Below are 26351 nucleotides of genomic sequence, written 5' to 3' on the forward strand. Positions count from 1 at the left end.
TTCTTTGTACGTTTTTGTCACATAAAAGCTGGTAGATGATGCATCTGCACGTTGCGTAATTATGGATAGTTGGAATTCTTTATTTATCCCCAAAGGAAAATTCGGGATTGTTAGAGCCCTGCTGATACTGGAGTTTTGGAGATGTGTCTATGGGGGTAAACAAACATCCAGCAATGATAAATTAGGTAATATTTTAATTGTGCATTGAACAGAATCGTCAAATTTGGTTGAAGAGTTAGCATGCAGTCTATTTCAAAATATTGGAGCATGTTTTACTACAATACTGTATATACTTACTTTAAATAGAACTCCTTTGCTTTCATGTAATTAAGATAATACTGGCCAGCCAATAATAGATGTGCTCTACCAGTTATATCAAGGGGACCTGAGCATTTAGCTCTTTAAAATACACAATACCTCAGCAGTGATAAAATGTCTACTGCACAATTGAAGATGGATCCAAATGAACTGTACAAATTACAGTGAAGTGGTAAGTGATTTATTGTGCAAAATCATGCTGGTTTTGACTTCAAAAAGTAAACATTTTTACAATATTGTAACTTCAACAGCAGCACTGACCAAAAGTTTGTGTTTGATCATTTTTCTGGAACTGACATGCTTCACAGATCATGTCTTGTTTTTGAAATGCATCCTTCATCTTGAGTGGTTTGACGAGTTGGGCTCTCAGTGTGCACATCACGATCTGGATTGGTCAATGCAGTCACAGTTTTGTCAGCAATTTCTTCAAAGATGTGTTTTTTTTTTCTTGAAACAGCATTCAACTATGGCCTTGTAAAATTCATCAAGGAGCAATTAGACCACCAGTGGTAAACATTCATAAAATTCAGCATGATCTCTTTGTTTATGGCACCATGACAAAAGAAAAGTGAAACCATAACACATTACAAATGTTCCTTCTAGCATGAAATATAAGTATCATTCACAAACCAAATGAAATATACATAGTAATTCATTGTTTCTTGTGTCATTGATGCAGCATTGTCAATGTCAATAAGGGTTTTAGATGTAAAACGCACAGCATAGTCACGACACAATCCATAGACAATACTGAAATAAAAATACCATCACATTGTCTTGTTCGAAACTTCAGCACAGCGTCATGTTGTCAAAAGTCTTGAACAGTGCAAGTAAATTTCTCTTCGTACAGGTGGTTTGTTCAACAATCACTTTGAATTTGACATCCTTATGTTCCTTGACGGAATAAATTTCTTTGACGAGCCATGTCAGCTCATAAGTAACAGCATGATTTTATGTCAAAAATAGTAATTTGTCTCAGCTGTGGAGATGCACAGTGAAATCTCGTCTGTTTTATTCTTGCAGTAACCTTTAAGAGCGACTTTTGCAATCTGCAATCATTGGGTTCATTTTAGTAATAAAATGTTTCTATGTAAAAGATAAACGTACCGCTCCCTGTGGTTTTGAGAGGAATGACCAAACTTAAAAGAGCAGGGAGGAGATTAGGATCGAGGAGGTAGGGTCTCCTTCAGTCTGTCACCTTCACAAGTGTTAGAGCTGATAAAAGCTACTTCAACAAGTTTGCTACTCTTTATGCTTTTTTCAGTTCATTCTTTAAGATAACCAACTAGCATGAAGATGTCAGAGATCCTCACCCTCCCCTCATCACGAGTCCTTGGTGTGTGAGATCTGCCTCCACAGCAGAGCCTTGAGGTTGTTGAGGATGAGCGAGTGCTCCATGTTCATCTGTCCAGCGTTACCCTTCAGGGCCATACAGGCGTACAGCTGCCTCTCCAGCTCCTCGCTCAGCTCAGACGGCGCCCCGCGCAGAAGGTAGTCCTTCAGCGCACTGCAGGCCTTGGCCAGGTTGGGCTGGATGGGATCCTCCCTGCACCGTCTCTTTGCCACGTCGCAGGACGCCCGGCAGTCCACGCCGTACACACAGTCCGCATCCGCCTCGCACTTCAGTGCCCGCATGCTGCGTCTGAACTCATCCTCAGGGACGACCGCTCGTGTGTCAGTGAGTCTCAGCTCGTGGCGATCGGTGTACCCAAAGTGTGCTGCGCTCAGGTCGCAGATGAGGAAGCTCCCGTAAGTGCCGTGGAAGATGTCCTCCACCAGCTCCAGCAGGCCCATGGAGATCTTGGCTTTGCGCGGCCAGGAAGGGGTGAACCACTGGTCCAGGCTGCGCTGCACCCCGCTGGGCACCCAGGACACCAGCGGCCAGGGTAAGGACATGCCGTACAGAGGCCCGTAGGGAACTTGCTCCGTCATGTACAGGTCCCCGCAGTAGCCGAGCAGGCGAGGTGTGTGTCCTCGGTCCTGGAGCAGCAGGCCCAGCAGCACCTCATGTAAGGAACAGAGCAGAGATCTGTCAGTCTGTCCCACCACAGAGCTAAAATCAGGTCTGTGGTGCTGATTTCCTGTTTGCAGCTACACATTTCTCTAGTTAGGTTTGTGTCTGTGTGTGAAACAGAATATATTACTTGTAAAGACCCAGGAAACTGATCAGAGTAGTTGTTTGCTTGCTGATTCGGTGTCCTATCATTATACCTCATCCATCTGGAGCAGGGCCCAGGTAGAACGGGCTTCCGGCAGGGACACATGTCCATCTTTGTTGCCATCGGCGACAGAGAGGATCTGGCTCACCAGGCTGGCAAGATTAGCCTGCTCTCCCAGCTTGGACTGATGAAGGTTGGACAGAGAAACAAAAACAGACAAATCAAAATCACAAGGCTTTGAACAGTCGACTGATCCATCGACAGCTGACTATTCAACTAAGCTCACTGATTTTTTTGTGCTACTGAGATTCATATGATCATGACTGAGCTTTTTCAACTTTTCCCGTGGTGCCAAAGCTGCCTTGTGCCTCCAGTTTTGTAACTGTCATGGAAATCTGTCTTATATGTCCATTTCATCTCAAATAAGTTATCACACTGAAACCGCCAATAAACACTCACATAAGACTGAGCAGTCAACACTGAAGAAATTCATGTTTGCACATTCTTATAAAGAAAATATATTTGCTTTTCCCCTCTGCTGTTACTGTAAGGAAAGCTTTTAAAACGTTAACTTGACTATCAACAATGCCATCAAGCAGAATACAAGAGGGCTGTTTTAAGCTTTACCATATAATAGAGGACAACCATCTACTCCATCCACTTGTGGGTACCACTTTACAAAAAGACTACCTTTATAAAGGGTTTATCAATGGTTCATAATTAGGTTGTTATTATTATTTGGCTGTAAACACTTAAACCATTAATAAACAATTATAAACAAGTTGTAACAAAGTTTTCATACATTGATGCAGATACCAAGGATGGCTGACTGATAAAGGAACAAGATAAAGCAACTGGCAAGACTAGATGCAGTGCAGCATTAACTTGATCTTTCCAAAAAGTCAAGCCTTCATCGATGCATGAAAGTTATGTTATAGCTTGTTTATAAATGTTTATTAATGATTTGTGATGTTTTTACACTCTAATTAATACTCTAATTATGAACCACTCATAAACCCTTTATAAGGGTAGTCTTATTGTGAAGTGGTACCAACTTATCTATAATAAAAATAAGTAACAAGTAGCTGAGTGCCTCCGTTCCATCTCCTCCTGCACTTACAAACCAAACCACTCCCTCAGGATGTCACAGGATAAATATTTAGTTTAGTATGTGGACCACTCCGGCTACAGTAGCCTCTTACCCACTGTCCCATACCTTTAGGTGATTGAGGACCATTTCTCTGAACTTCTCCACAGACGTTCCTCTGGTGGGCTTGTCGAAGACGGGGGCTTCTCTCCGCGGCTCCGGCTCCTCGCCCAGCTCGTAGTGCAGAACCTCCCCCAGTTTGCAGCGGATTATCCCGTCATGGTCTCCCCAGCTTCCTGTGTACACCTGCACCAACAGGACAATGCCAAGGAAACAAACCCTTAAAAGCCCTCATGAAATGAACTTCCTTTTGTGTTACTTCTGGAAAACAGGATCTTAAATGGTGACATCAAGCTGCATCAGCTGACCTAAATAAAAAATTCATAAAACTGTTTGAACAATCCTGCTCCTCCACTTATCCCATCAACAACACAGTGTTTCTCTCCCTTACTGATAATCTATTGGTTTAAGGTTAAGATAACTATTTCACTTAAGCTACATATTGTAAGAGATTACAACCACTTTGTTTGTCACAAGGTATATTTTATAAAATTGTTCTGTATAAATTTGAGCAGCATAATTATTCACACAGTAGTGATTCATTCTTTCACTATTAGGCACAATAGACACTTTGATCCCAACAGAAGAAATAAGGGTGTGTGAGGTGGAAGTGTGTCCTACCTGGTTGTTAGGGAGTGTGGACAAACACCTGCTCATGTACAGAGTGTCTTTATCACACAGACTGCTGCAGGCAGAGCCGTCAATGATTCCCCTTCTGTATTTATCACACTGAGAGAGAGAGGACAGGGCCAGCATTATCAGCCTATATGCAACCTTATTAATCTAATACATCCTAGGGAAACTACCAGGGCGTCCTGAGCCAAATGAGGAACTTGAAATACTTTAATTCACTACAAAGTTTTACAACACGCACAAAAAAATGTAAGAATGATTATTTTCCCATTGCTAATTTTAGTTTTCATCACACAAAAAAATGACACCTATAAGTAAGTTTACAGACACAACTCCCACTCAAAAACAAAAACAAAACAGAATGAAAACCACAACCAACAATCACACACACCAAAAAAAAAAAAAACAGACTGGAAAGAGAAGTGCATCACCGTATCAGCCTCTAATCACTAAAGAGAAAGACCATGGCAGAAAAGCTTCCATATCAAACCACAGAGACTCCAACTACAAAGCAGGAATGTCAAAGTAATTGGTCCCCAGGTGCTCTCAAACTTTTTATTAGGACCACGGTTGTTGCTTCAAAACCTCTCCGGTTGTACTCCTGAGACCGTTTCCCTAAACCATGTGGAGAAACACGGAGCACTGACAGCCTTCCGTTCCTTGAAAACTATCCTCTTTACTACCAACATACCAAACATTAACGTCTATTACGGAGTGTGGAGCAAATCAAGAGAAGCTTCGGAAAAACCAAACAAGGCAATTGGTGCATCAGGTTCAATCTGTAAATCATACATTTTAACACAGCAAGAGAAGAGATCATTCCAAAAAAGGACGATCTTAGTACAAAACTACAATGTGTGACCTAGATAACCTTGTGAAGTTACATTTATGGCTGATTATTGTAATCACACCACTCTGAAAGTCTTTGTCAGTGGATGAGTGTGACATTTACACAATTTGATACTTCACACAAACCAAAATCTTTTCATATTAGGCTCTACAAGGTCAAAATCACTTCAACTGTGGGTCTTCAGCTTAATGAAAGTCAGCTTCGGGGTCCTGAACATGTATAAGTTTGAAAACCCCTCAGCAAGCCTCTGATATTAAGGAAGAAAAAGCCTCAGAGATATAACACTTCTGTTTGAGACCCTTTGCATGGTGTCATACTACAAACAGACCACAAAGGGGAAGCATTTACTCAAGTAACTCATTTTAATTGCATGAATGAAACCACACTGTTGCCCGAGGTCTATTCAAGTCTGTTGCTCTCCAAAGGTTTTTCAGCTTGTTATGCAAGATAACATCTGTTTCTCTCATATGTCAAAATATTTCTCATATCAACTTGTGTTCTTTAGGTGTTGGAGGAGTCATGGAGTAGGAACACAGCGATCTTAGAAATGCATAACAAGAGTCACTCTGAACACCGTACGAGATCATGAATGGAAGAAAAAGATGAACAAACAAGGGAAAGTGGTCGATCACTCACAATGGCGTTCTTGCACTCGTGTCCTCTGCACAGCTCTGTGTAGGTGGAGTACTGCACGTACAGCACCCAGCTCCCCACCAGCACGGTCAGCCATGTCAGGAACAGGTACTTCACCCGCACAAAGGAGATACGAGCCTGCAAGGTGTGAGCAGAAAAACAACACATGCAAATACGTAATTTGAAAACCTAATAATGGAAAACTGGAAATCCCGTTACAGCCAAGTATAAGCAGACACTAATGACACAATCCTGCCATCCATGTTTAGTAGAGCTGACAGAGGAGATTAGCCTCAAACTCGATACTGTGTAATATGTCCCAATTAATCTTTACAAAGTCTGTTCATGTCCTCAGAAAATACTTTTGTGCATCCAGTTTCAAATGTACGGCTCTTTATAAGTGTGCATTGACAAGGCGTGAATCTAAGCAATTTAAATCGAAATTTCACTTTCCAATCAACCCTGATCTCATAATACAAAAGTATTATGGGATTAATGTTGGACAAAAGTATTGTGTCACACCTCTTGATCACTGAATTCAGGTATTTCATTCAGTCCAATTGTTACAGGTGTATAAAATCAAGCACCTAGTCATGCAATCTGCCTTTACAAACATTTGTGAAAGAATGGGTAAAATGGGTGGCCGATGCTCTGCTGACTCAATAACTGCAGAGCTCAAAACCTCCTCTGGCATTAACATCAGCACAAAAACTGTGTGCTGAGAGCTTCATGGCATGGGTTTCCATGGCCAAGCAGCCGCATGCAAGCCTCACATCACAAAGCACAGTGTCAAGCTTCAGATGGAGCGGAGTAAAGAACACCGCCACTGGACTCTGGAGCGATGCAAACTTGTTCTGTGGATCACATTTACCAAGGGTTACCAAGACATTTTGGACAATTCTCTGCTTCCAACCTTGTGGTAACAGTTTGGGGAAGGCCCTTTTCTGTTCCAGCATGACTGAGCCCTAGTGCACAAAGCAAGCTCCATAAAGGCATGGCTGTGTGAGTTTGGTGTGGAAGCGCTTGACTGGCCCGCACAGAGCCCTGACCTCAACCCCATCCAGCACATTTGGGATCAACTAGAACAGAGATTGTGAGCCAGGCCCTCTCGTCCAACATCAGTGTTTGACCTCGCAAATGCTCTTTTGGATGAATGGGTAAAAATTCCTCAAAACACTCCAAAATCTTGTAGAAAGCCTTCCCAGAGGAGTGGAAGCTGTTACAGCTGCAAAGGAGAGAAACTCCATATGGAGTTGGTGACCTATGGATTTAGGCTGGGATGTCATAAAGGCTCCTGTAGGTGTGTAGATGGCCCAATACTTTTGTCCAAATAGTGTAGGTTACAATGGTGACAGCATGGATGGTGTCTCATGACAAGGTATTGACTGGCTCACCAGTCACTGTCCACAACAATAGTTCACTGAGCCGGGAACTCTCAGTTCTGAGGTAAGACATGAGCTCCAGTCAATCCCAACGTGACAGTCCACTGAGGCTCTGGTTATAGCCACTAAAAATCAGGGAAAATTAGATTACAGCCTATGTCACAGGGTCAGCACATCACATGTCTTACAATGTCCCTTTGCACTCATTGTATGTAAGGTCCTGTTGTCCTTGAGCCACATGGGCTTGTAATTCTATTATTTTCCCATAAAACAAGCAATGGAAAAAATACTTGAGTAAAACACCTAAGAGAAGAAAATGAAGGTGAGAACATGGTGAGATAAAAAATATGGGTTCATCGCAACATATCGCCTGAAAAAAAAAAAAAAAAGATCAAGATAACAGGAAAAAACACAACTGAATTGGATGCCAGAGTTTCAAGAACAATGAGCCACATAGTGGAAAACAGCAGCACAACAACACTGCCTGCATAAACGACCAGTGAAATACATTCAATTAAAAAAAAATGCAATAATGGAGAATAGCAAGTTGTTGGAAGCGTGAATGTGAGTGGGTTAGTTTGTGTGTGCGTGTGCTGAGACAGAGAAAGACAGAAGGAGCAAAACAAAGAGTTTGTGTATTGAGTTACTGAGGTAAGACTTGGTATGTAAGCAGTCGACATGTCCCTGCACCAAATGGCACCAAAGCAAAAGCTGAAGTTGTTCTCCAGTCACTTTTGTTGCACTTGGAGAATGAAGTGAATTTGATCACACGGCAGGAACAGCTTATGTGCTGTATTTAGGCCGAGCAGCGGTGCTTGTTAAATCAGCTGCTGCTACCAAATCCCATCAAAATATGAACGTGTGAGGGAGAGACAGTCGAGTCAAAATCCTGTGACTTGGATGCACCTTGATTACTGTAAACAGGCCTGATGTGTATAGAAGTTTAGGTCCTTCTGTTTTGGGTCTGTACAAACAGCAGTTAAATTATAGCTCATACCCACACAACGATGATAAAAGATGTAATTACTGTCATAAATCTGATTCATTACATTACCAGGAAACACGTCCTTCCTTCATGGCTTTTGAGCATCACAAAGCCCTATTGAGGACAAGAGGGGCTTTTCTCAGGGAGTCTGTTAACACAAATTATGTAATGCATTCCCACCGTGACCTACTGAGTTTAAAGAACAGCTAAGGGAGGTAAAGGAAAACCACTATTGTTCTGCCTCCCACTCCCCTCAGTGTGTTTCGCCAAATTGTCCTATAGCTGCAGGGGAATGAGGCTGACGTTTAGAGAGAGGCTTAGGTTTGATCAGGAGAGACAGGTCATCTGCAAAACTGCCTAGATTTTAAGCGTTCGGTGTGCCAAAGAGAGATGGACAAATAGATAGTGGGCCTTCAGGGAATGGGTTTTATCTGGAGGTATCAGGGGAGTACAAAGCAATTGCACACTGATATCAGATCTGACCTCTTTAGCATGTGTGCATATACTGACTTTAAATAGAAGAGAGTATGACTGTGCTTTGAACAGACACAGAGAGTACAGTGTGATAAAACACTCCTACAAAGGGCAAGTGACTCTTAGTCATGTGCCTATATAGCTTGTAAAGGGGAAGGTAATGTAGGCACACTTCTGGAGCAACCTAAGTTTAGTGTGTCTCAGTGGGCAAAGCATCCAAAGTCCCATTTGAACAGGTGAAACCAGAGTCCTGAAAAGTTTATCCCCTAAGTGGCTCCCCGTGGCATTTTATTGTGCCTCTCTATTTCCTCTGATCTTGATATTTAGTGTCTCTCTTAGCCGAACAGACACTCTTTAAAATGCTCTGTAATATATGTGGCCCACAGAACGGGATACTGTATGTAAACTTAACTTAGTTATACTTTACTGAAATATCCTGCAGGAGAACACTGGCAGGAGAAAAGGAGAAACATTACCTGGAACTGTCTTTTTAAACTCAACTAGATTTCAGAGGTTTGAGATGGGGTGGTTTTGTGGAGCATCCTTTCAACAAGAAAGTTAAGTGGCTGATTTATGAAGTCCAATACGCAAACTGTGAGATTCATGTGTAGATTTGGGCCTCTATGCAAAGCAGACAGCTTGCCCTGCAACAGACCTCGATACCCTGCCTCTGCCAACATACCTTAGTGTATCACTGAAAACCCAAAGGCCTGCTAATGACACTGAGCATTGCTGTCAGCTCTGGTATCAAGTGAAAGTTTCAGCTGTGTTGGTGTGTTGACCTCTTGCCTGAATGTAAAAGCACTAATTGATTTGACTGTAAGCTAAGTAGGCTAACTAGTTAAAATATCATGTAAATCCTTTGTGCAGTCTAAACTGGCGTCCTCTCTCAGTCTCAACATGCGTTATGCTCTGGGCCAAAATAAATTAAAAAGCAATCTTGACATCTTGACAAGATGAAGTAGTACCATGTACAGCCATGCACAAACACACACACACACATCCGCTGCAGCCAAAAATTTAAGGTGACTTGGTGCACCATTCCTATGTGCCGAGATAACCTCAACAGGAAACATGACCTTGGTAAGAGCTCTTAATGTAACTTGCTTGCAATTCTGCACAAACCACAGTGTGTGGTTGTGTGTGAGCGCTGTGGGACATTACTTTAACAAGCATAGACTGACCAGTATCCTGAAAACCATTTAGGTTAAGAATATGGGAGCTGCTCTTGTTGCATCTAACTGGTACACCTGTACTCTCAAATCGATTTGGAGGCTTCCCCATCCCTTCAGGCCCAATGTTAGCTCAACTTCGATTATAAGATATTATAATCTACTTGATTATATTAGGAAAAAGACACAGAATGTCCAAGATGAAAGCAATGACCACAACACAGGGCTGCGGGGTCACCACAGAAACACTAACTTAGTGCGGTTAGTTGGCTTAAGATAGGAGAATTTCAACACTCAGCGGTCTGAACAAGCACACGGCTCAGCTTTCAGTATACTTCAGTCATCAGAACATTTCAATAGTTTATGCTCAGCGCTTGGGATTTGGCTCGGCTGTATTTGGAATGCAGCAAAATGTTCATTTTTTCCTAGAGCCAATGCAGCCCCTGTATTCCCTTCTTCTCCCACTAAGCTCCTTACAGTATTGGGAGTAGTTCCTGGCAGCGGGCCACTGGAGCCCAATTCAGCGGGTTCAACCCTATTATCCAAGCAAAAGGATTATTTCTGCTGTGGCACTATTGGATGTGATCCATCGACAGAATCAGCTGTGGGCTCTCTGTGCAAGTCTTGACAGCTTCTCAGATACAGGTAAGGCAAGGTGGAAAAAAAAACAACAACAACAAAAAACAATGAACTCCTAATGAAGTGGGGTGACAGCCTGGAAAGTCATGATGATGGATTACCCCAGTATCTCGTTACCAGGAGTCTCCATGACTAATTACATGTTCTAACTTACAGCTAGTACATTCACACACACACACACACACACACACACACACACACACACACACACACACACACACACACACACAGTATCCATATGATAGCAGGGAGCCTTGAGACAAGAACAGTGAGTGTTTTACCGGCCAGTGTGGATCAGCAGCAAAGAAGTCAACTTAATCTTTAATCAGCAGCCACAGACGGCTCTCTGGCATTTCGAAACAGCCTGTTTTCAGTTCACAGAAAGCCCCCGTGGCTCCACAATAACACCCAGCACGGCGGTGAGTGGACTCTGATGAGGTTAATATTTACTGGATCAGGACGCACTGTCTTCTCAGCAGCTGTCAATCTTGAGTGACACCACGGCGACCCCAATACAGGTGCACGGCGTGCCGTCACCTCCAACCCTGCAGTGCATGACTGACGTTATAGGGAAAAAAAAAAACATTATTATTATTTACCTGAAAGTAGAATGACTTCTTCACCCAGGCCCGTGGAAACAGACCCTTCGCCATCACAAAAATAGATCATCTCAATACGTGGACCTGGCTGCGGGAGATCATCCAAAATACATCGGAGATTGCGGATTCAGAGCGCGGCTGCCGCTTGTTTTACAAATCCTCGGTCACAAAATCGACGTGTAATGGATGCAAAAGCCCAGCTCTAATCACAGTTGGTGTAATGTCTCATTTGATCCACGGAGAAGAGCCGGAGTGTCGCTCTTCCCAGCGCTGCTCCTCTGCTCCTGCAGCTGCTGCTGATCTCTGAAGCAGCAAAACCTCGAGCTGGCCACAGGCAATGCGCATGCGCAATGTGTCACCGCCACCGTAAATTCGCCAAAACAAACAAACAAACAAAAAAAACCCCATCTATTTGTTATGTAATGGTCAAGCAAAGTCGTGACAATGTATGCCGAAATGCACACATAATAATTAGCGCTTTCGTTACCGCTCAACTTCCCCTGGGTCAATAATACATGTAACTATGTAGTTACTGAGTTGCGGCGGCGCCAAGCTAGTCAGCACGAGCGAAGGTGCAACTTCCGGTGAAACTTTCGGCCACATTTGTTATCGCATCAATACCTGACCGCACAATGTCTTTAGCACAAAACATACGCCTTGATGCATTATCCAATAAATCTGCCCCTACTGTTAAAGTCGTGTCTATGTGAGATAGAAAGTACAGTACTGTCTTTAGTGGAAATTACCTTGAGCATACCATTATTAGCATGTGCAAGTATAGATGGGTATGATTAAATAGAAAACAATGGAAAATTGTGTTTCTGTCACGTATGTAAATATATAATTTCAAATAAGATAAAGGAGTTTTTGTTTAAGATTGTTAGAAGCTGTGTAAATTCTTCCCAGCTATTAAAAACAGATGCACTTTTTTGTCTTTGTGAAGAGGAAACTATTGAACATGTCTTTGCAGATTATTTTAAGGTATTTGTTTTTGTTTTGATTTACAGAGTAATTTCTCAAAAAAAAAAAAAAAATCTGTAATCTGTCTAATTTAATTTGATTATTATTATGGCTAATAAAATTTGTGTTCATAAAATTTGTCTTTAAAAACACAAAAACAAAAAGATTTTAAAACATATATGACTACTGCTGCTACTTAAAAACTCAAAACCACAAATTGGCAAAAACTATTCAATTATTTAGACATTTCAAATTGACTCTTTTTTGTTTGTCTTTCTTTCTTATCCCTGCATTTTGTTGTTGTTCATTGTAATTTATTTTTATGCTTAAGGATATTTACAGATCTTTTACAGAGTTTAATAAAAACAAAGAGAGGGAAAAAACAAAAACATCCGGTCAGAACTTTCAAAATAATAACTAACTTGTCTGAACTCACAATGCACGCATATGATGTTTTAGCGCCGGCAAGTGGCCATAAATTGTAAAGTTTATGGGACACAACTTTGCTAAACTACTATGAATTTTTGGTATTTTGAATAAATGTCGCTTGCGGCTACAAGAGAGGTGCTAACTCGCCAACTTTAGCGCTGTTCTCCCCCACATTTTGGACAGATTTTCCTCTGTGAAACAACGCTCACCTACTGAAAAATATTCACGCAACGATAAATGTGGCTTGTGCAGCTTGGAGCAGCCGAGGTGCCATGCTCGCCGATGCCCTGCCTACATTTTCAAATGTCTGAAAAAAAAAGGTGAGCAACAAGCAGCAGCAGCAGTGCGCCGCTTCCCATAATGCACTCCCGGATCATCAGCGGGAAACCAAAATGGCGAACGTGCTGGGGGAAAATGAACCGTTTGTTGTTTTATGAAGAAGGCTCGGGCGCCGCGCATTTTCCGCCGTTTTCCCTCGGACATAACTTCAGAAACAAAAGCGACCCGCTAACGCCGGTCGCTCCTATCCGGTTATTTCATCGTGCAAGTCGTGTTGTAGCAGCGGAGGTGGCCGAATGAGGTATTGTTGTCATCTAACTTACATCACCATGTTTTCCTCTTTCTGGGGGGTGTGGGTCCGAGGGGCTCCGGCTAGCGACCTGCCTGACAGCTATCCGCCTGCCTGTGGCTCTTTTACCGCCATTATTACCTCTCATAAACACCTCCTACACGGAATATAATCTCACCCTGTAATCTCAAGTGAGAGTTGTTGTCCTTTAATCTTGCTCAGAGGTCTCTGTGAGTGACCATGTTCACTCTGCACACGAACAAAGGGGAGCTTTCACTGACGGGCAGTGCCAAAAAAAAAAAAAAAAAAGGAAATGGAAATGCCTGTTCAAGTGCAAAATCAGGCCCAATTATGAAAAGCTGTTTTGTTTGTTAGCGCCTGTCCACTGCAGCGTGAAAGTGTGGAGAGTTAACATTTGTGGCGCTGCGGCTGACAACTGTGATTGCCGCTCGGTTGGCAGGTAACGTTGCTGCCCTAATCCTCATTGTGTGTTGCGAGCGATTGTTTTTGTTTATTTATTTATTTTGCCACGTGGGATGGACTGATCAGAAATGTGCAGCATTGTCCTGCACGGTTGTCAGTAATTATAAATGGTCGCTTAATGTGTGAGTGGATTCACCTGTTGTTTGCCTCTCAAAGCGGCCATGTGATCATGGACGAGTGAGATTAGTTTGAGTCCACCGCATGGGAAAATGGTATTTGTCCCGTGATGTCCTGTACTGCTCATCATCATTCTGCTTTGTAAGGTTTTCTGTGGCCTTTGTGTCAGTGTTTTAGCTCTACTGCATGTCCATTAGGGCTGCGACGATATGCTTATAGGGAAGGTACATCGCAGGGTTGGGGTCAATCCACTCACCGATCACTCAATTAGAGGCAAGCGGAAGCTAGAGTTGCCCCGTTGCCTGTTAAAATAGATTTTAGTCTGATTCTTAAAATACATTTTAAATTGTGTTTATGGAAAAAATACTTTTGTGATTAAATATTTTCCTGAAAATGAATATTCTGACTGATTCCAAAGTGGACTGACCCCAGTGCTGCCCCACAGCCACATGTACACATTATATCCCGATTTGATACTATCACGATACTTGGGTGCTGAATCAATATCTATTGCAATTTTTTGTTGTGTGGGTTTTTTTTTTTTTTTTTTTTTTTTAATTATCCTCTAGCTTGTAATATTTCATGGAGCTGTGATTATCTTAAAGGTCACAATAGGTCATTTTTTCAGTGATAAGCCCCTTTTAAAAATGCCAGTTTTTCTCTAGCCAAAACTTAGACTAACTTATGGAGCAATATTTGGTCCCCTTGCTGAAAACTGAACACATTTTTATTTTAAATCAATTTAGAAATAAAATAAACATGATACTTAAGTGAATCCATCCCCCACCCCCCCAACGTCCATGGAAGACACAGCATTATATTGCACATTTAATTATTGATTGCAAAACGGTACACCAAGCAGAGTGAGCGCTCACAGGTGGAGAATTGCTGATGATTTGGCACCAAACTCAAATTGATTACACAGTATCACTTATAATAATGTCACGATATGTTTCACTTCAGCCCCCTTTCTAAGTGCACATCTCTTTCCCCCCATCTCCAATCTCCCACTCCCGTCCCCTCCCTCTCTTCCTGTCGTCTCCCCCTCCTCAGAGACTCTGCGGCTGTGGACCACCTGTCTGTCCATCAGAGAGCTCTCCCCCCGCGGCAGCAGCAGCAGGCGGCGCTCCTGACCCCCACCAGCCTCTCTCCCGGGGAAGAGTATGGAGAAGACACCATGCCTGACAGGTTCACAGAGGGGCAGGACGTCTTGGCCCGGTGGTCGGACGGCTTGTTCTACTTGGGAACGATCACAAAGGTAAGTGTGAGGGAGTCACTTCACAGTTGTTGGTCTGTCTGCTCTGTAGTGAGGTGTGTATTGTGTTTGGGTGAGACGGCTGGTTAAGATTCATGGTGTGAGGCCTGTTGGTAAAACGTCTCGCTTGTAAAGCCATGAGCTTTACCTTTTTATGCTTGATGCTTTTTTTTCTCCAGTCAAGTTGTTTGAAAAGGCGGTATTTTTGTGTATTTATACTTTGGTGTTTAGTAGGGCTTCATGATATAGACAAAATGTCATACCTTGATATTCATGCCAAATATATCAATATTGATACAATATATAATATGACTATGGGTTCACACTTATTTGGAACTTGAAGTGTAGCAACAGTGAAAATTAAGAATTCTTCAAAAAATGGCAAAGTAATACCAACTTGATGTAGAAAATGCAGTTGTGTAAAAAAGCATTTTATTGATCAGACAAACCAGTCACCCTAAATTTGACATCATTTGCATAATTGGCCTTTGAGATATTAATATCATGCATGTTCATATCAAGATAATGATATGTTGTTCAGCCCTAGTATGTAGGGCTTTTACAAATCTAGCGTGTTGTTGAAGAACCTGTGCGTGGTTTTTCTCCTCCAGATAGATCGGGACAAGCAGCGATGCTTTGTGGTTTTTGAAGACCGGTCAAAGTCCTGGGTGCTCTGGAACAATATTCAGACAGGCAAGTTATGTCCACTTCTAGCACCGTGGCACTTCACGATTTATGTATTTGTCTAATATTTAAGTGTTTTGATATTGTTATATGAAAGTGCAGTGTCTTGGTGATTTACCAAGACATTGGTAATCCTGTTTCACTGCCTGGGGGCAGCAATACTGATCTAGATTCAGTATGGTCTAATTTGTGGTTATTTTTTTAGCTTCATTTCCTGGTTGAATTTTTCTGCTGTCCGTGCCCCTATCTGCCTTATTCAGCCAGAAGTTATCTGCCTCCCATGTCCCTGACAGTTAACAGTCCACAGAGTGTCTGGCCCCAGTTCAGTTCCAGTGAGCTGTCCACATGTGAAGATGAGCATAGGGAAGGTACATCGCAGGGCTGGGGTCAATCCACTCACCAATCACTCAATTAGAGGCAAGCGGAAGCTAGAGTTGCCCCGTTGCCTGTTAAAATAGATTTTAGTCTGATTCTTAAAATACACTTTAAAATGTGTTTATGGAAAAAATACTTTTGTGATTAAATATTTTCCTGAAAATGAATATTCTGACTGATTCCAAAGTGGACTGACCCCAGTGCTGCCCCACAGCCACATGTACACATTATTGTGGTGCTAATTAATTCACCGGGTTCACAGTAGAGTTATCCCCACCTCTGTGACATGACCTGGATCCTCACTGCAGTGGTGTTTTGAAGGAAGCTAAAATTTGTATAAGAGAGGTCTATGGGAGAATTATTCATTACATATTTACATCAGCCGCCTTAAGAAATATTCAGCAGCAGCCTGATCGTTGTGTGTCAGCTGATGCTTAATGAATGTTGGCCTTTCCAAGTCGGCTGGAGGCGATCTTTGAGTCTGTGTTGATCAGGGGGACTTAAAAATTGTTAATAAAAACTTAAACACTTACTAGAGGTTATCAACTGGTATTTTATGTTATTTAGTTGATATCGTTGTTATTTTTACACCTGGGTTAATTTTAAAATCACTATATTGCTGGTTTCCACCTGTCATGCCTTTTTAAACTTTTTTTGGGTGTATTTTTCTCTTTGTTTGCCTTCTGTTATTTTTTTTCCTCATTGTGTAAGTGTAAGTTTTAGCCTGCTGAAGATAGCCATCTGTCTCACACAGGTTGTACTTGGGGCAGTACAACCAGTTTGTCACACCATATCAGATCAGATGAAATACTAAAATGTGTCCAACCCAAATCATAATTTGACCTGTTTCTTGCTGCTGCCTAGTTAAAACACTTTTTGAGGTGCTTGGCTTGTCTGTTGTAGGGATGCACAATAATATTGCCACGTCATCAGTATCAGTTTAAAAAGCATTGGATTTTATGTCTCCATCTGCCAGAGGGCCATCACAATAAGAGTAGGCATAATAACATGTTTATTCCACAACAGGAGAGACTTGATGGTCCCGGCAACAAGGTGGAAAAAAAATGTGCCGTATTGACAATTGGCCAAAAGAGTTGGAAAATATTGGCAAAAAAATGAATACTGTGCATCCCTAGATTGTACACCGTCACAGCTACACTGAATCACTGCTGTGATTCTTGGTCCTGACTCGTTTTCTCTGTTTCAGGGGATGAGGATGATGATGATGAGGAGGATGACATTGTCTGCTCCATATGCCAGGATGAAAGCTCAGAGGAGCCCAATGAGATTGTCATTTGTGACAAGTGTGGACAAGGTACCTCATATGCTCTTAATGCTCTCAATCCTGATATTTAACAAAGTGTGCCATAGTGCAGCTCTTTCCTGTTTTTGTTTTCCTTTTAAACTTTGCTGAGACTTTGCTGTTCATCTCAAGTATTTTCCATCCCATACACATCGGTATAGAAAGATTAGAAAGATTAATCCCTTGCCAGCAAAGAGGGGTCTATAAACAAGGATCCACTATATAGGTGGTGTTGCTTCATGACGTGTGTGTGCTGTGTTTAGGGTACCATCAGCTGTGCCACTCTCCCATCATCGATGCCACTGTCATCGACTCAGATGACAAGTGGCTCTGCAGGCAGTGTGAGCTCGCTGCTGCTCCGAAGGTACGGCCGGGTTGGGACCGGAGGGATTAAATAATAACCTATGAGCTGTTTGTGCTGACTGGTGAACTTTTGAGTTGTGTGGATGCTGGTATGTGGGTTTGTGTATTAATATCACAGCAAATTACCAGTCATCAGCACCACTTACTCAGTCATATTTTAATGCTAACTGTCCAGTCTGATTAGTTATTCTACTGTACAGTATGTCTGATTAGACTGTTTTTATATAGAGGTAAACATGCTGTTGTTAATGCTGTTTTTTCTGTTTGTGTGCTTGGTTCACAGAGGGGAAGCACTCAGAGGAAGGGAGCTAATGTTAAAGGCCTTAAGCAGGAAGAGCAGCAGCACGTCGAGTTGCACCTCTCCTTCCCGTACACCCTGGAGGAGCTGGTGTGGGACCCGGGCCACAAGACTAACATCCAGGAGTGCTACTGCTACTGCGGACGTCCAGGAGAGTGAGTACAGTTGTCCCTCGCTATAACACGGTTCACTTTTCGCGGATTTTTTTTTAGTGCAATTTTGCACTAAAAAAATCTCCTCCGTACCGTGTCTTCTGTACAGTACAGTACAGAATGCGTTCAGCTTGCCAAATTTACATAAATCTTCGATTGCTAGCAGTGTGACTCTGAGGTGCTGTATGTTTGCAAGTTTTCTCCCCAACAAAACCCACAATGTCGACGCAACGTTCTGCACCGTCAAAGGCACCTGCAGTTGCACCCAAAAGGCAGAGGAACTGAAAAAAACAAACAAACTGAAAACAGGTTTTGATCTTTGGTTTCATTCTATAATACTGGACTTTTTTTCTACAAAGGTTTGAATTTTGAGAGTGTTTAAACGAGAGAGAAAAGTGAGAAAATGTTAATGCCTGTCTGAGAAACCTGTATAAAGTGTGTAGTGAGGCGTTTTCAGCCTTAAAACATCTATAATAATTGTAAAAAATAAAGCTGACTACTTCACGTATTTCGCCTATTGTGGATTATTTTTAGAACGTAACTCCCGCGATTAACGAGGGACCACTGTATCGCATACACACTTTGGGCGAGCACACTTACGATTTCGGCAGCACACTTGCACACACACATTTGTGTCAAAAAAAGTTTTTTAAAATTACTTACGCAGCCTCACTTTCATCTTGTAGCTGGTACCTGAAGATGCTGCAGTGTAACCGGTGTCAGCAGTGGTTCCATGAGGCGTGTCTGCGTTGCTTACAGATGCCCATGCTCTATGGAGACAGGTACAAATACTTCCTTACCTTAGAAATATTTACACTTATTATATACACTCATATTTCCTTGTGAAACCTTGACATCTCTCGGTAGTTATTCACCATCCTCCCTGTGCTTCATTCTGTAGTCAATTTTCTTTGATTCTATTTCTTACATCTTTGTGAGAATGAGTTAACACGGGCTTGTGGCTCTCTGTTCTCAGGTTTTATCTATTTATCTGTTCTGTTTGCAACTGTGGACCAGAGTACCTCAGCCGACTCCCTCTCAGATGGTGAGTGGATCTCAAGCTTTGTCTACAACACTTTTACAGTCCACAAGAAATACTTTGAAACAGAGATAGCCAGTGAAGTGGTGTGTGTGTGTGTGTGTGTGTGTGTGTGTGTGTGTGTGTGTGTGTGTGTGTGTGTGTGTGTGTGTGTGTGTGTGTGTGTGTGTGTGTGTGTGGACAAGGAAATGGCCTCATTGATTGACTCTAAAGTGTTTTATTAAGTCCTCTAATGAAGCACCAATGAAAACAGGATCAAAGTCTAAGAGCTAAATAAACATTGAATGAAAGTATTGCACAGTGAAGTAGATAAGCATGTGATTGCCCTTCTTTGGAAAACAGGTGTCATTTTATTTCTCTTCTTTAGAAAGTATGTTTTGTTTAAGATACTAACCCTAACCCTGTTCCCAACAAATTTTGAAATTTTGAAAATTATTTTTAACTATGAATAGGTCATCTAGTCTTGTCTAATCTGCCATGACCAGTGCACCTTACAGTGTGTCCATTTTAACTTGTGCACTTAACATATACATAAATTGTCTATTGTCTTTCTTATGATTATTCATTTGTTCATTTTACTGCACTGTTGCAGGGAGGATGTTGCACACCTGAGCCTGTACAACCTGAGTGTGATCCACAAGAAAAAATACTTTGACTCTGAAATAGAGTTGATGACCTACATCAACGACAACTGGGAGCTGCTGCAGCTGGGGGAGGTAAGGGGACCCGGTCAAACTCCACATCTTAACACACCGGGTGGCCGGTTTTGTGGTCTGCACTCATTTTTTTTTTTTTAGCAGAAATGACTAAAAGGCAAGTAATGGAAAGGCAAAAGAAGCTGACATTTAAATTTTATATCAGCGCACTGTTATTTGGCAAAAAGTGTCTGGAAATGGCCACTAGTGTATTGACACATTTACTGTTTCTAAAGCATAGAGCAGCTTAAGTTCATCTCAGTGGACTGGATGCCATAAAATTTCATGGTCAGCCTAAGGTTAATTATATTGAAAATTTACAATGTACCACAATGTTTTGTTGTTGAAATTATTTATTATTTTTCTATCATTCTCCATTTTTTTTTCTCCAAAATTTCTCTTTGCAGCTTGCCAATACTCCAACATCAGAGCGATACGAAAGTATTCTGAAAGCGTTAAACAGTAACAAAAGCATGTAAGTTTTTAATTTATTTGTTGATCATTGTTCAAATTAGGGCTGAACAATTAAATGAAATAATAGCAAAATCGCAGTATGGCCAAGTGCAATATCCAAATCGCAGCAGCTGTAACTTTTGGATAAAGGAAGAATGTGTGTCAAAATATTGTTGTAAATAAAGTATTACGGTGCTACACAGATGTCCTGGCACATAAATTATATTTTCCAGATGTAAGCAAACATGTTTATTGGGCGCAGAGCTCTGCACAAATCACGCCACCATCATTTTAATAGCTTTTTCCGTGGAAATGAAAATGAGAAAGAATCATTTCGTAGTTGTAGTATCTGAAAAATTAATCACATTATGCTTTTTCTTAAACCATATTGTTCAGCCCTAGTTCAAATTTATATGATGTCTTTTAAAATGTACACTTTGTATTTTCTATGTTTTATTATCCCTGTTATCTTTAACTCTCCTCTTAATGGTCACTTCCCATCTCCCATCTCTCTATCAGGTTCATGTCAGGGAAGGAAATAAAGAAAAAGAAGCACTTATTCGGCCTGAGGATCCGTTTCCCTCCTGCCCCTCCAAACTCTGAGGAGCCGACCAGCAGAGTGGCAGAGAAAGCTTCACATGAGATCACCATCAAGGGACGCAAGTCCACCAAACCTCTGTCTAACACCAGGTGAGATGTGTTCTGTATGAAGTTTTATGAGTTGGAGAGTCACATCTGCAGTGTGTCTGCAGATCCTTAAAAAGCCTAATGTTTTAAATTCAATTTGAATTTCAACATAAATATTCAGTCTAATTTCATTTATCCAACTATTTTGTTTTGTTAAAATGAGCCTAGTTTGTCTACATTGGAGTCAACATTTCTGATGTTGTTCTGATCTTTAAACTTAATCACTACAATTACCATTTGGCAAAATGACCTAGATTAATCCAGCCCACTTTAAACTTACCCTTCACACTTACTTTTAGAGGTAAGAAAATCTTGTACTCATAACTGTCCTGTAAGTTCTGTATAATACGTTATTAGACTCCTCTAGCTAATAAACTTCCTGTTCCTACCTAAAACTTACAAGTTTATAGTGCTTACCTTTATACTTACATGCAATGGTCACTTGAATAAGAAAAGTAAAAATTGTCCAAAAACTCAAATCCGAACTCATGTCCTTTGCTGCACGTCATTCCCTCTCTCTCCCCTGCCTTTCCTGTCTATCTCTACTGTAACTGTCAAATAAAGCAGAAATGCCAAAAGTCTTAAAAAAAGAAAAATCATTAAAAGTTGTCTTTAAAAATATGTTAAAGCATTACATTTCACTTTTTGATCTATTTAGACATCCTGCATTTACATAGATGGCAGGTGAGCCTAAAGACATTATACCATGTACATATCACGACCAAACCCTGTGCAAAGACTGACCCCTTCAGATAGCAAATGTGCTTTCATTATAAATTTTGGTTTATTCTTCATACCAATTTATAAAACACGACTAGCATGAGAAGAATACACTAAGCATTTTAAAGTGTTTTGATGCTATCGTGCACCTTGTAATTTGCATTTTAGGAATGTGACTGTTTAACAGTTTGACCCTGCTGTTAATGCCAAACTGTCACTGTCTGATATATAAAAACCATAAAGTGTGGTTTGCTGAAAAAAAGACACTATAAATTTTGTCCTAGAACCTCCAAACCTTTAACCAACGGCGCAGTGAAGAAGAGAAAGAGGAAGCAAGGGACGCATTCTCTGGAGACTCTTGCTAAACTACGAAGCTCCGGTGAACTCCTCTCCCAGGTGTGTGTGCATGTACGTGTGTGTGTGTGTGTGTGTGTGGGCGGGATCTGGGTGTGTCAGTAGCTCTTACCATTGGTGGCTGTTTTTGCTTCACACTACATGTCTCACCTCTCACACAGTCGTTCTTTTGAGGAAACTCAAACACCGAGTGTGGTTTTCAGCTTGAGATCCTCAGAATATACTTGAATAGAAGTAAATCCAACAAGAAATGATAACATTTTTCTTTTTCTTTTTCTTTCACAGGAAGTAAGGAAGCCTCTACCACTAGAGCCCCATTCATTGGATCTCTTAACCTCTAGCAAGTGAGTCGGCAGAATGTGGGGCTACATTTAGGTCCCAAGCCGTTCTGACCCTTTTGACTGTAGCTGGTACTGAATGACCCTGTTAGGTGTCAGCAGCTACTCTGTGTCTTTTTCTGAATATAATGTGGTAATTTGTGCTCCGTCTCTCTTTCGTCTTCACACCTCCACAGCAGCAGAAGTGACAGGTCCCTGCCATCTTCTCTGACCTCAGACGTGGAATCCATAGGAGCCATGAGCACCACAGAAACTACCTCAACTAGCATTTCAAGACAGTCCAGGTAACTTTCCCCATCTACAGCAGCATTTCACCCTTTCTCCTTTTGACATTTATCTCAGGTCTGTTGCCAAATTTAAACCAAAATACACAGATATTTTCCCATCCATACACTCTGTGCAGTCTATCCATTCAAATAGGAAGATTGTTGCAGACTGAAAATCTCACCAAATCACACACAAACTGTCTCCCAGTACCCCAGTGCAGTGGGACCGGATGGGTATTTGTTTGTAGAGGCCAAACTGTTAAAAATGTATATGTGAAAAAGTCAGCAGCTCTTTTCCAAAATCAGTGACACACCCCAAGAGTTAGAGTTGGATAGATACTGTGTGCTGGTGTGTTTTGGCAGGACATGGTTCCCAACAAAATGCTTTGGCCCTGAGGGCTCTGCATTAGGTCAGGTATCTGTGTCGTTGTTTTTGGAAAGAGCTGTTGCTGTTTTTCTCACAACTTTTTCAAAGTGTGAGCTACACACACACACACACAACAGAATGGAAATTTTGCCATATCACACAAACTATCTGGATGGATGGACTGATAGTGATAGTGTGAAAATCTTTCTTTGTATTTTGGGTGAACTGTTTTTTAAAATTGCTCCAATATGTCTTTGTCATGATCTTCAGAAATATGGCTGGGTATAATTTAAAAGTTTTCGATACCATTGCCAATACCTTGATTCCAATAAAGTGGCTTTTTAGAAAATCTTATTAAAAAATCAATTTTATAACGTCTCCGAGTGTAACACAGTGTTTTTGCTGCATGCCTCTACTACATGTAATGTTAAACAGCCGATTGCAAGCATTATTAGATCTCGGCACAAACTATCCTCCATGCTTATTGACTCACTGATGCTGATGAAATTTTGGCACTGAATGACATTCAGTACCATGGCATTTTTTTTATACTTGATAGTTCAGTACCTAGCCCTACTCAGAAATGATGACAGCTGTTCTTAACCTTGTTTTTCCCTTCACCTCACCCCTTAGCCTCTGTAGCTCCAGCAAGACACGCTCCACCAGCCACGTCATACCCGTCTCCCATCCACCGCTAAAGAGGAAACGTGGGCGGCCACGACGGGCCTTGCAGCCCCCCAACCCAGAGATTCCCCCTCCCAGCCACGCAGACCCCAACTCGTCAGCCACAGAGATGCCCAGCCCCCTGCCAGGGCTCCACTCTACAGACATAGTTCACGGCCTGGACCCTGACAGCCAGCTGTCCCACCTCAAGAGCTCCATAAGCAGCTATTTTGGAGCAGCAGGGCGGCTGGCTTGTGGAGAAAAGTACCGAGTCCTCGCCCGGCGGGTGACCCTGGACGGGAAAGTCCAGTACCTGGTGGAGTGGGAAGGAGTCACAGCCTCCTAGACTTTACACTGTCATCACCACCTCTAACCAGGGCTAACAAGAGGTTTATGCCAGTCCTCTGAGGGCAGGTTCACGCAGCCCTTAGTCAAAGCATTAATTGATATTTGCCTTTTGTTTGGCCAGTGATAGTTGCTGTGAAGCCTACTGGTTTAATGCAGGCCAAGGTGATTCCAGTTCATGGTAACACAAGTGTCCCTCAAGATTGTAAATGCATCATTGAGTTTACTATGAAGATTAGGATGTATGACACAAAATGACCTTATTTAGGATTTTTTTTTACTTTCATTATCAATAGTTAGTTTTTATAGAATCACCTATATATTCCCAAGACAATAATTTAACAGTGCACTGTGCCTGTAGGCTTTCAGTAAAGCACTACTGTGCTTGATTTTTTTTTTTTTTAAATTCCAGTGACATGCTTTGATGTTTGACATTTTGGTGACTTTGTGGTTGCCCCTGACCAGTTTTTGACAGAATGTAGAAGGTCAGGTAATGAACGGTGAACCTTGGAGAAAGAGAGAGGGGAAATTGTGTTCAAAGAGGTTAAATATTTTTGACGAATGCAGTCCCCTGCCTCTCAACTGCTAGCTGTGAGTACCTCTTGTTGCCTTGGGCAGACGTGTCCTTCAAGTCATGTTTCAGAAAGTGTGCTCAACTGTGAGCCGTTCAGGTGGAACTTAAAAAAACAAGACGGATGTTGTGCTGCTGCAGACTTGTTTATTATTTTATATAGAATTATACTACATCTATTATTACCTTTTCTACTTGTATTTTCTAATATGCCTTTTCTGTCCAGTAGGGCATATTTCTCTGATTTTTATTTTTTTATTATCATGGATTCACTTGCACATATCAATTACCTGTTAGGCTGTCATCTCATCTCATCTCATCTCGCAGATTATCTAATCTTTCCACCTCATCCCAGGCAGCGATTCTCATTCCTGCTTAAGTTTCTCAAGTCTTTTTTTGATGGTAATGGCATAACCCCCAGCAGCTTAAGCTTGAGTGTCATATTTTGGAAGAAAACAGCATCTATACATATAAACAGTGTTATTTCAGTATAAAAATGTACAGAATCCCAAACGTGAGGGGATTTTTTTTTAAGGTGTGCTTCTGAGAAAGATTGTTAGTAACTTGTGTTGAATCCAAAATAGTAACAAATATATAAATTTTGTCCCAAGTCTGTATTGTGTTTTCTCAAAGGTTTTTGTTTTACAAGTAGCTTGGATGTCTTCGTATAGTACAAATATATAATCTCATTTAAAGCATTTTGATTGGAAATTGCAAAATTGAACTGTAATCATGTTAACTTTGAAATCTGTAAGGACCTATTGAGTTTTTTATTTGATGACAGTTGCGCCAGTGAATTGTGCAACAGAGGACAATGGAGTACTCATAAACCTTCATTCACAGTTGCGATACTGTTTAATTTTATTGAGCTGCCTATGCAATTTGGTCCTCAAAGAAACATATTTCAGTCAAAATTGCACCGTTATGCTTGAGAAAGACGAGCTGCAACATTATTTTCAACTCCTCTTTTTAGTTGAAATGTCTCAGGCATCCTGGTACTATTTATTTTTGTCATCATCAAAGCTGCACTTATTTTTTTGTAATCATCATTATTATTATTTTTGGCCAAGCTCACCTTGCAAACTCTCAGGATATATGTGCAAAACCTTCACTGTATTACGCAGAAGGCCAGAATCTGGCATGTGACAAGAGGTTTGGATGTAAATTATTCACTGATGTTGATCAGTATTTTTTTCAGGCTCTCCATTCTATCAACTGTAGCATTAATTTCAACCGTATTTGTGTTTAAGCTGTTGTTGTTTTTTTTTCCTCAGCAAAATCGTGTATAACCAGTTAATTTACAGTCATTTGTTTATGCTAAGTCAGAAACCAAATCAGTCACTGGAAATCTAACATAAGCTGTACTTAGTTGCAAGAGGTAAATAATGAATCACTACATCTCTTTCTGGAGATGTCTTTGTTTTGTTGCTCTGAGAAGAAAGAAAAGATCATTTTTGGGGGGGAGACGTAAGTGATTTGACTTTTTTTTTTTTTTTTTTTTGACACTGATACCTCTTACTTTACAGGTTTGTTGTGGCAGTGCATCTGTCCAGCCAGTGTTAGACTAACCAGGTGTTGCTGTTTGCTCCCACTGGCTCTGAGCAGGCTTCTGCAGCCAAAGAACATAAACGTGTCGTCTGCGCTGTCTCTTGAATTTCCTCATGTTACATTTTTTTTTTTTTTTTTTATATATACATTACCATATAGGTGGATGTGTTGCTTCCAAACATGTTAAAATAAAAATCAGATATTTTGACGCTGATGTTTCTGAGTTGGTCTTTTATCCGGGTCCGGCCTATCAAACGGTGCTGTGTT

At 41.3% G+C, this 26351-nt stretch overlaps 2 protein-coding genes across 6 annotated transcripts; one reads left to right on the plus strand and one right to left on the minus strand.

Annotated features, from left to right (window-relative positions):
- Positions 1-483: 483 nt before the first annotated feature.
- On the minus strand, positions 484-13758 carry dipk1aa (divergent protein kinase domain 1Aa). Of its 2 annotated transcripts, none has more exons than XM_030074429.1 (6): positions 13628-13758; positions 5804-5938; positions 4306-4413; positions 3694-3870; positions 2530-2661; positions 484-2322 (listed from the first exon to the last, which is right to left on the minus strand). In XM_030074429.1, exons 1-6 carry the CDS (start codon positions 13739-13741, stop codon positions 1642-1644), a joined length of 1347 nt encoding a protein of 448 aa, XP_029930289.1. In that variant the 5' UTR covers positions 13742-13758; the 3' UTR covers positions 484-1641. The 2 variants fall into 2 exon arrangements, with proteins under 2 accessions (XP_029930289.1, XP_029930290.1); XM_030074430.1 differs by lacking the exon at positions 13628-13758 and adding an exon at positions 11052-11591.
- mtf2 (metal response element binding transcription factor 2) lies at positions 12796-26298 on the plus strand. Of its 4 annotated transcripts, none has more exons than XM_030074427.1 (16): positions 12796-13020; positions 14662-14866; positions 15475-15556; positions 15841-15915; positions 17130-17237; positions 17489-17589; positions 17872-18041; positions 18725-18820; positions 19015-19083; positions 19670-19793; positions 20180-20247; positions 20745-20915; positions 21917-22028; positions 22272-22330; positions 22501-22608; positions 23591-26298. In XM_030074427.1, exons 1-16 carry the CDS (start codon positions 13016-13018, stop codon positions 23964-23966), a joined length of 1929 nt encoding a protein of 642 aa, XP_029930287.1. In that variant the 5' UTR covers positions 12796-13015; the 3' UTR covers positions 23967-26298. The 4 variants fall into 4 exon arrangements, with proteins under 4 accessions (XP_029930287.1, XP_029930285.1, XP_029930286.1 ...); XM_030074425.1 differs by lacking the exon at positions 12796-13020 and adding an exon at positions 13656-13749; XM_030074426.1 differs by lacking the exon at positions 12796-13020 and adding an exon at positions 13656-13749 and having other exon boundaries at positions 22504-22608.
- Positions 26299-26351: the final 53 nt, after the last annotated feature.

This window comes from Myripristis murdjan, chromosome 17, assembly GCF_902150065.1.
Source record: "Myripristis murdjan chromosome 17, fMyrMur1.1, whole genome shotgun sequence".
Taxonomy (NCBI): domain Eukaryota; kingdom Metazoa; phylum Chordata; class Actinopteri; order Holocentriformes; family Holocentridae; genus Myripristis; species Myripristis murdjan.

Excerpts from the sequence above, each read along its gene's own strand:
- mtf2 (XM_030074425.1), top strand. The coding sequence starts at position 13,718 with ATGTCCTGTACTGCTCATCATCATTCTGCTTT. Across the intron at positions 15,916-17,129 it reads TGAAGATGAGCATAGGGAAG|GGGATGAGGATGATGATGAT; the intron begins GTACATCGCAGG and ends TCTCTGTTTCAG. Across the intron at positions 22,029-22,271 it reads CCGGTGAACTCCTCTCCCAG|GAAGTAAGGAAGCCTCTACC; the intron begins GTGTGTGTGCAT and ends TTTCTTTCACAG.
- dipk1aa (XM_030074429.1), bottom strand. The coding sequence starts at position 13,741 with ATGATGATGAGCAGTACAGGACATCACGGGACAAATACCATTTTCCCA. Across the intron at positions 4,414-5,803 it reads ACGAGTGCAAGAACGCCATT|TGTGATAAATACAGAAGGGG; the intron begins GTGAGTGATCGA and ends TCTCTCTCTCAG. Across the intron at positions 3,871-4,305 it reads CCACACTCCCTAACAACCAG|GTGTACACAGGAAGCTGGGG; the intron begins GTAGGACACACT and ends CTGTTGGTGCAG.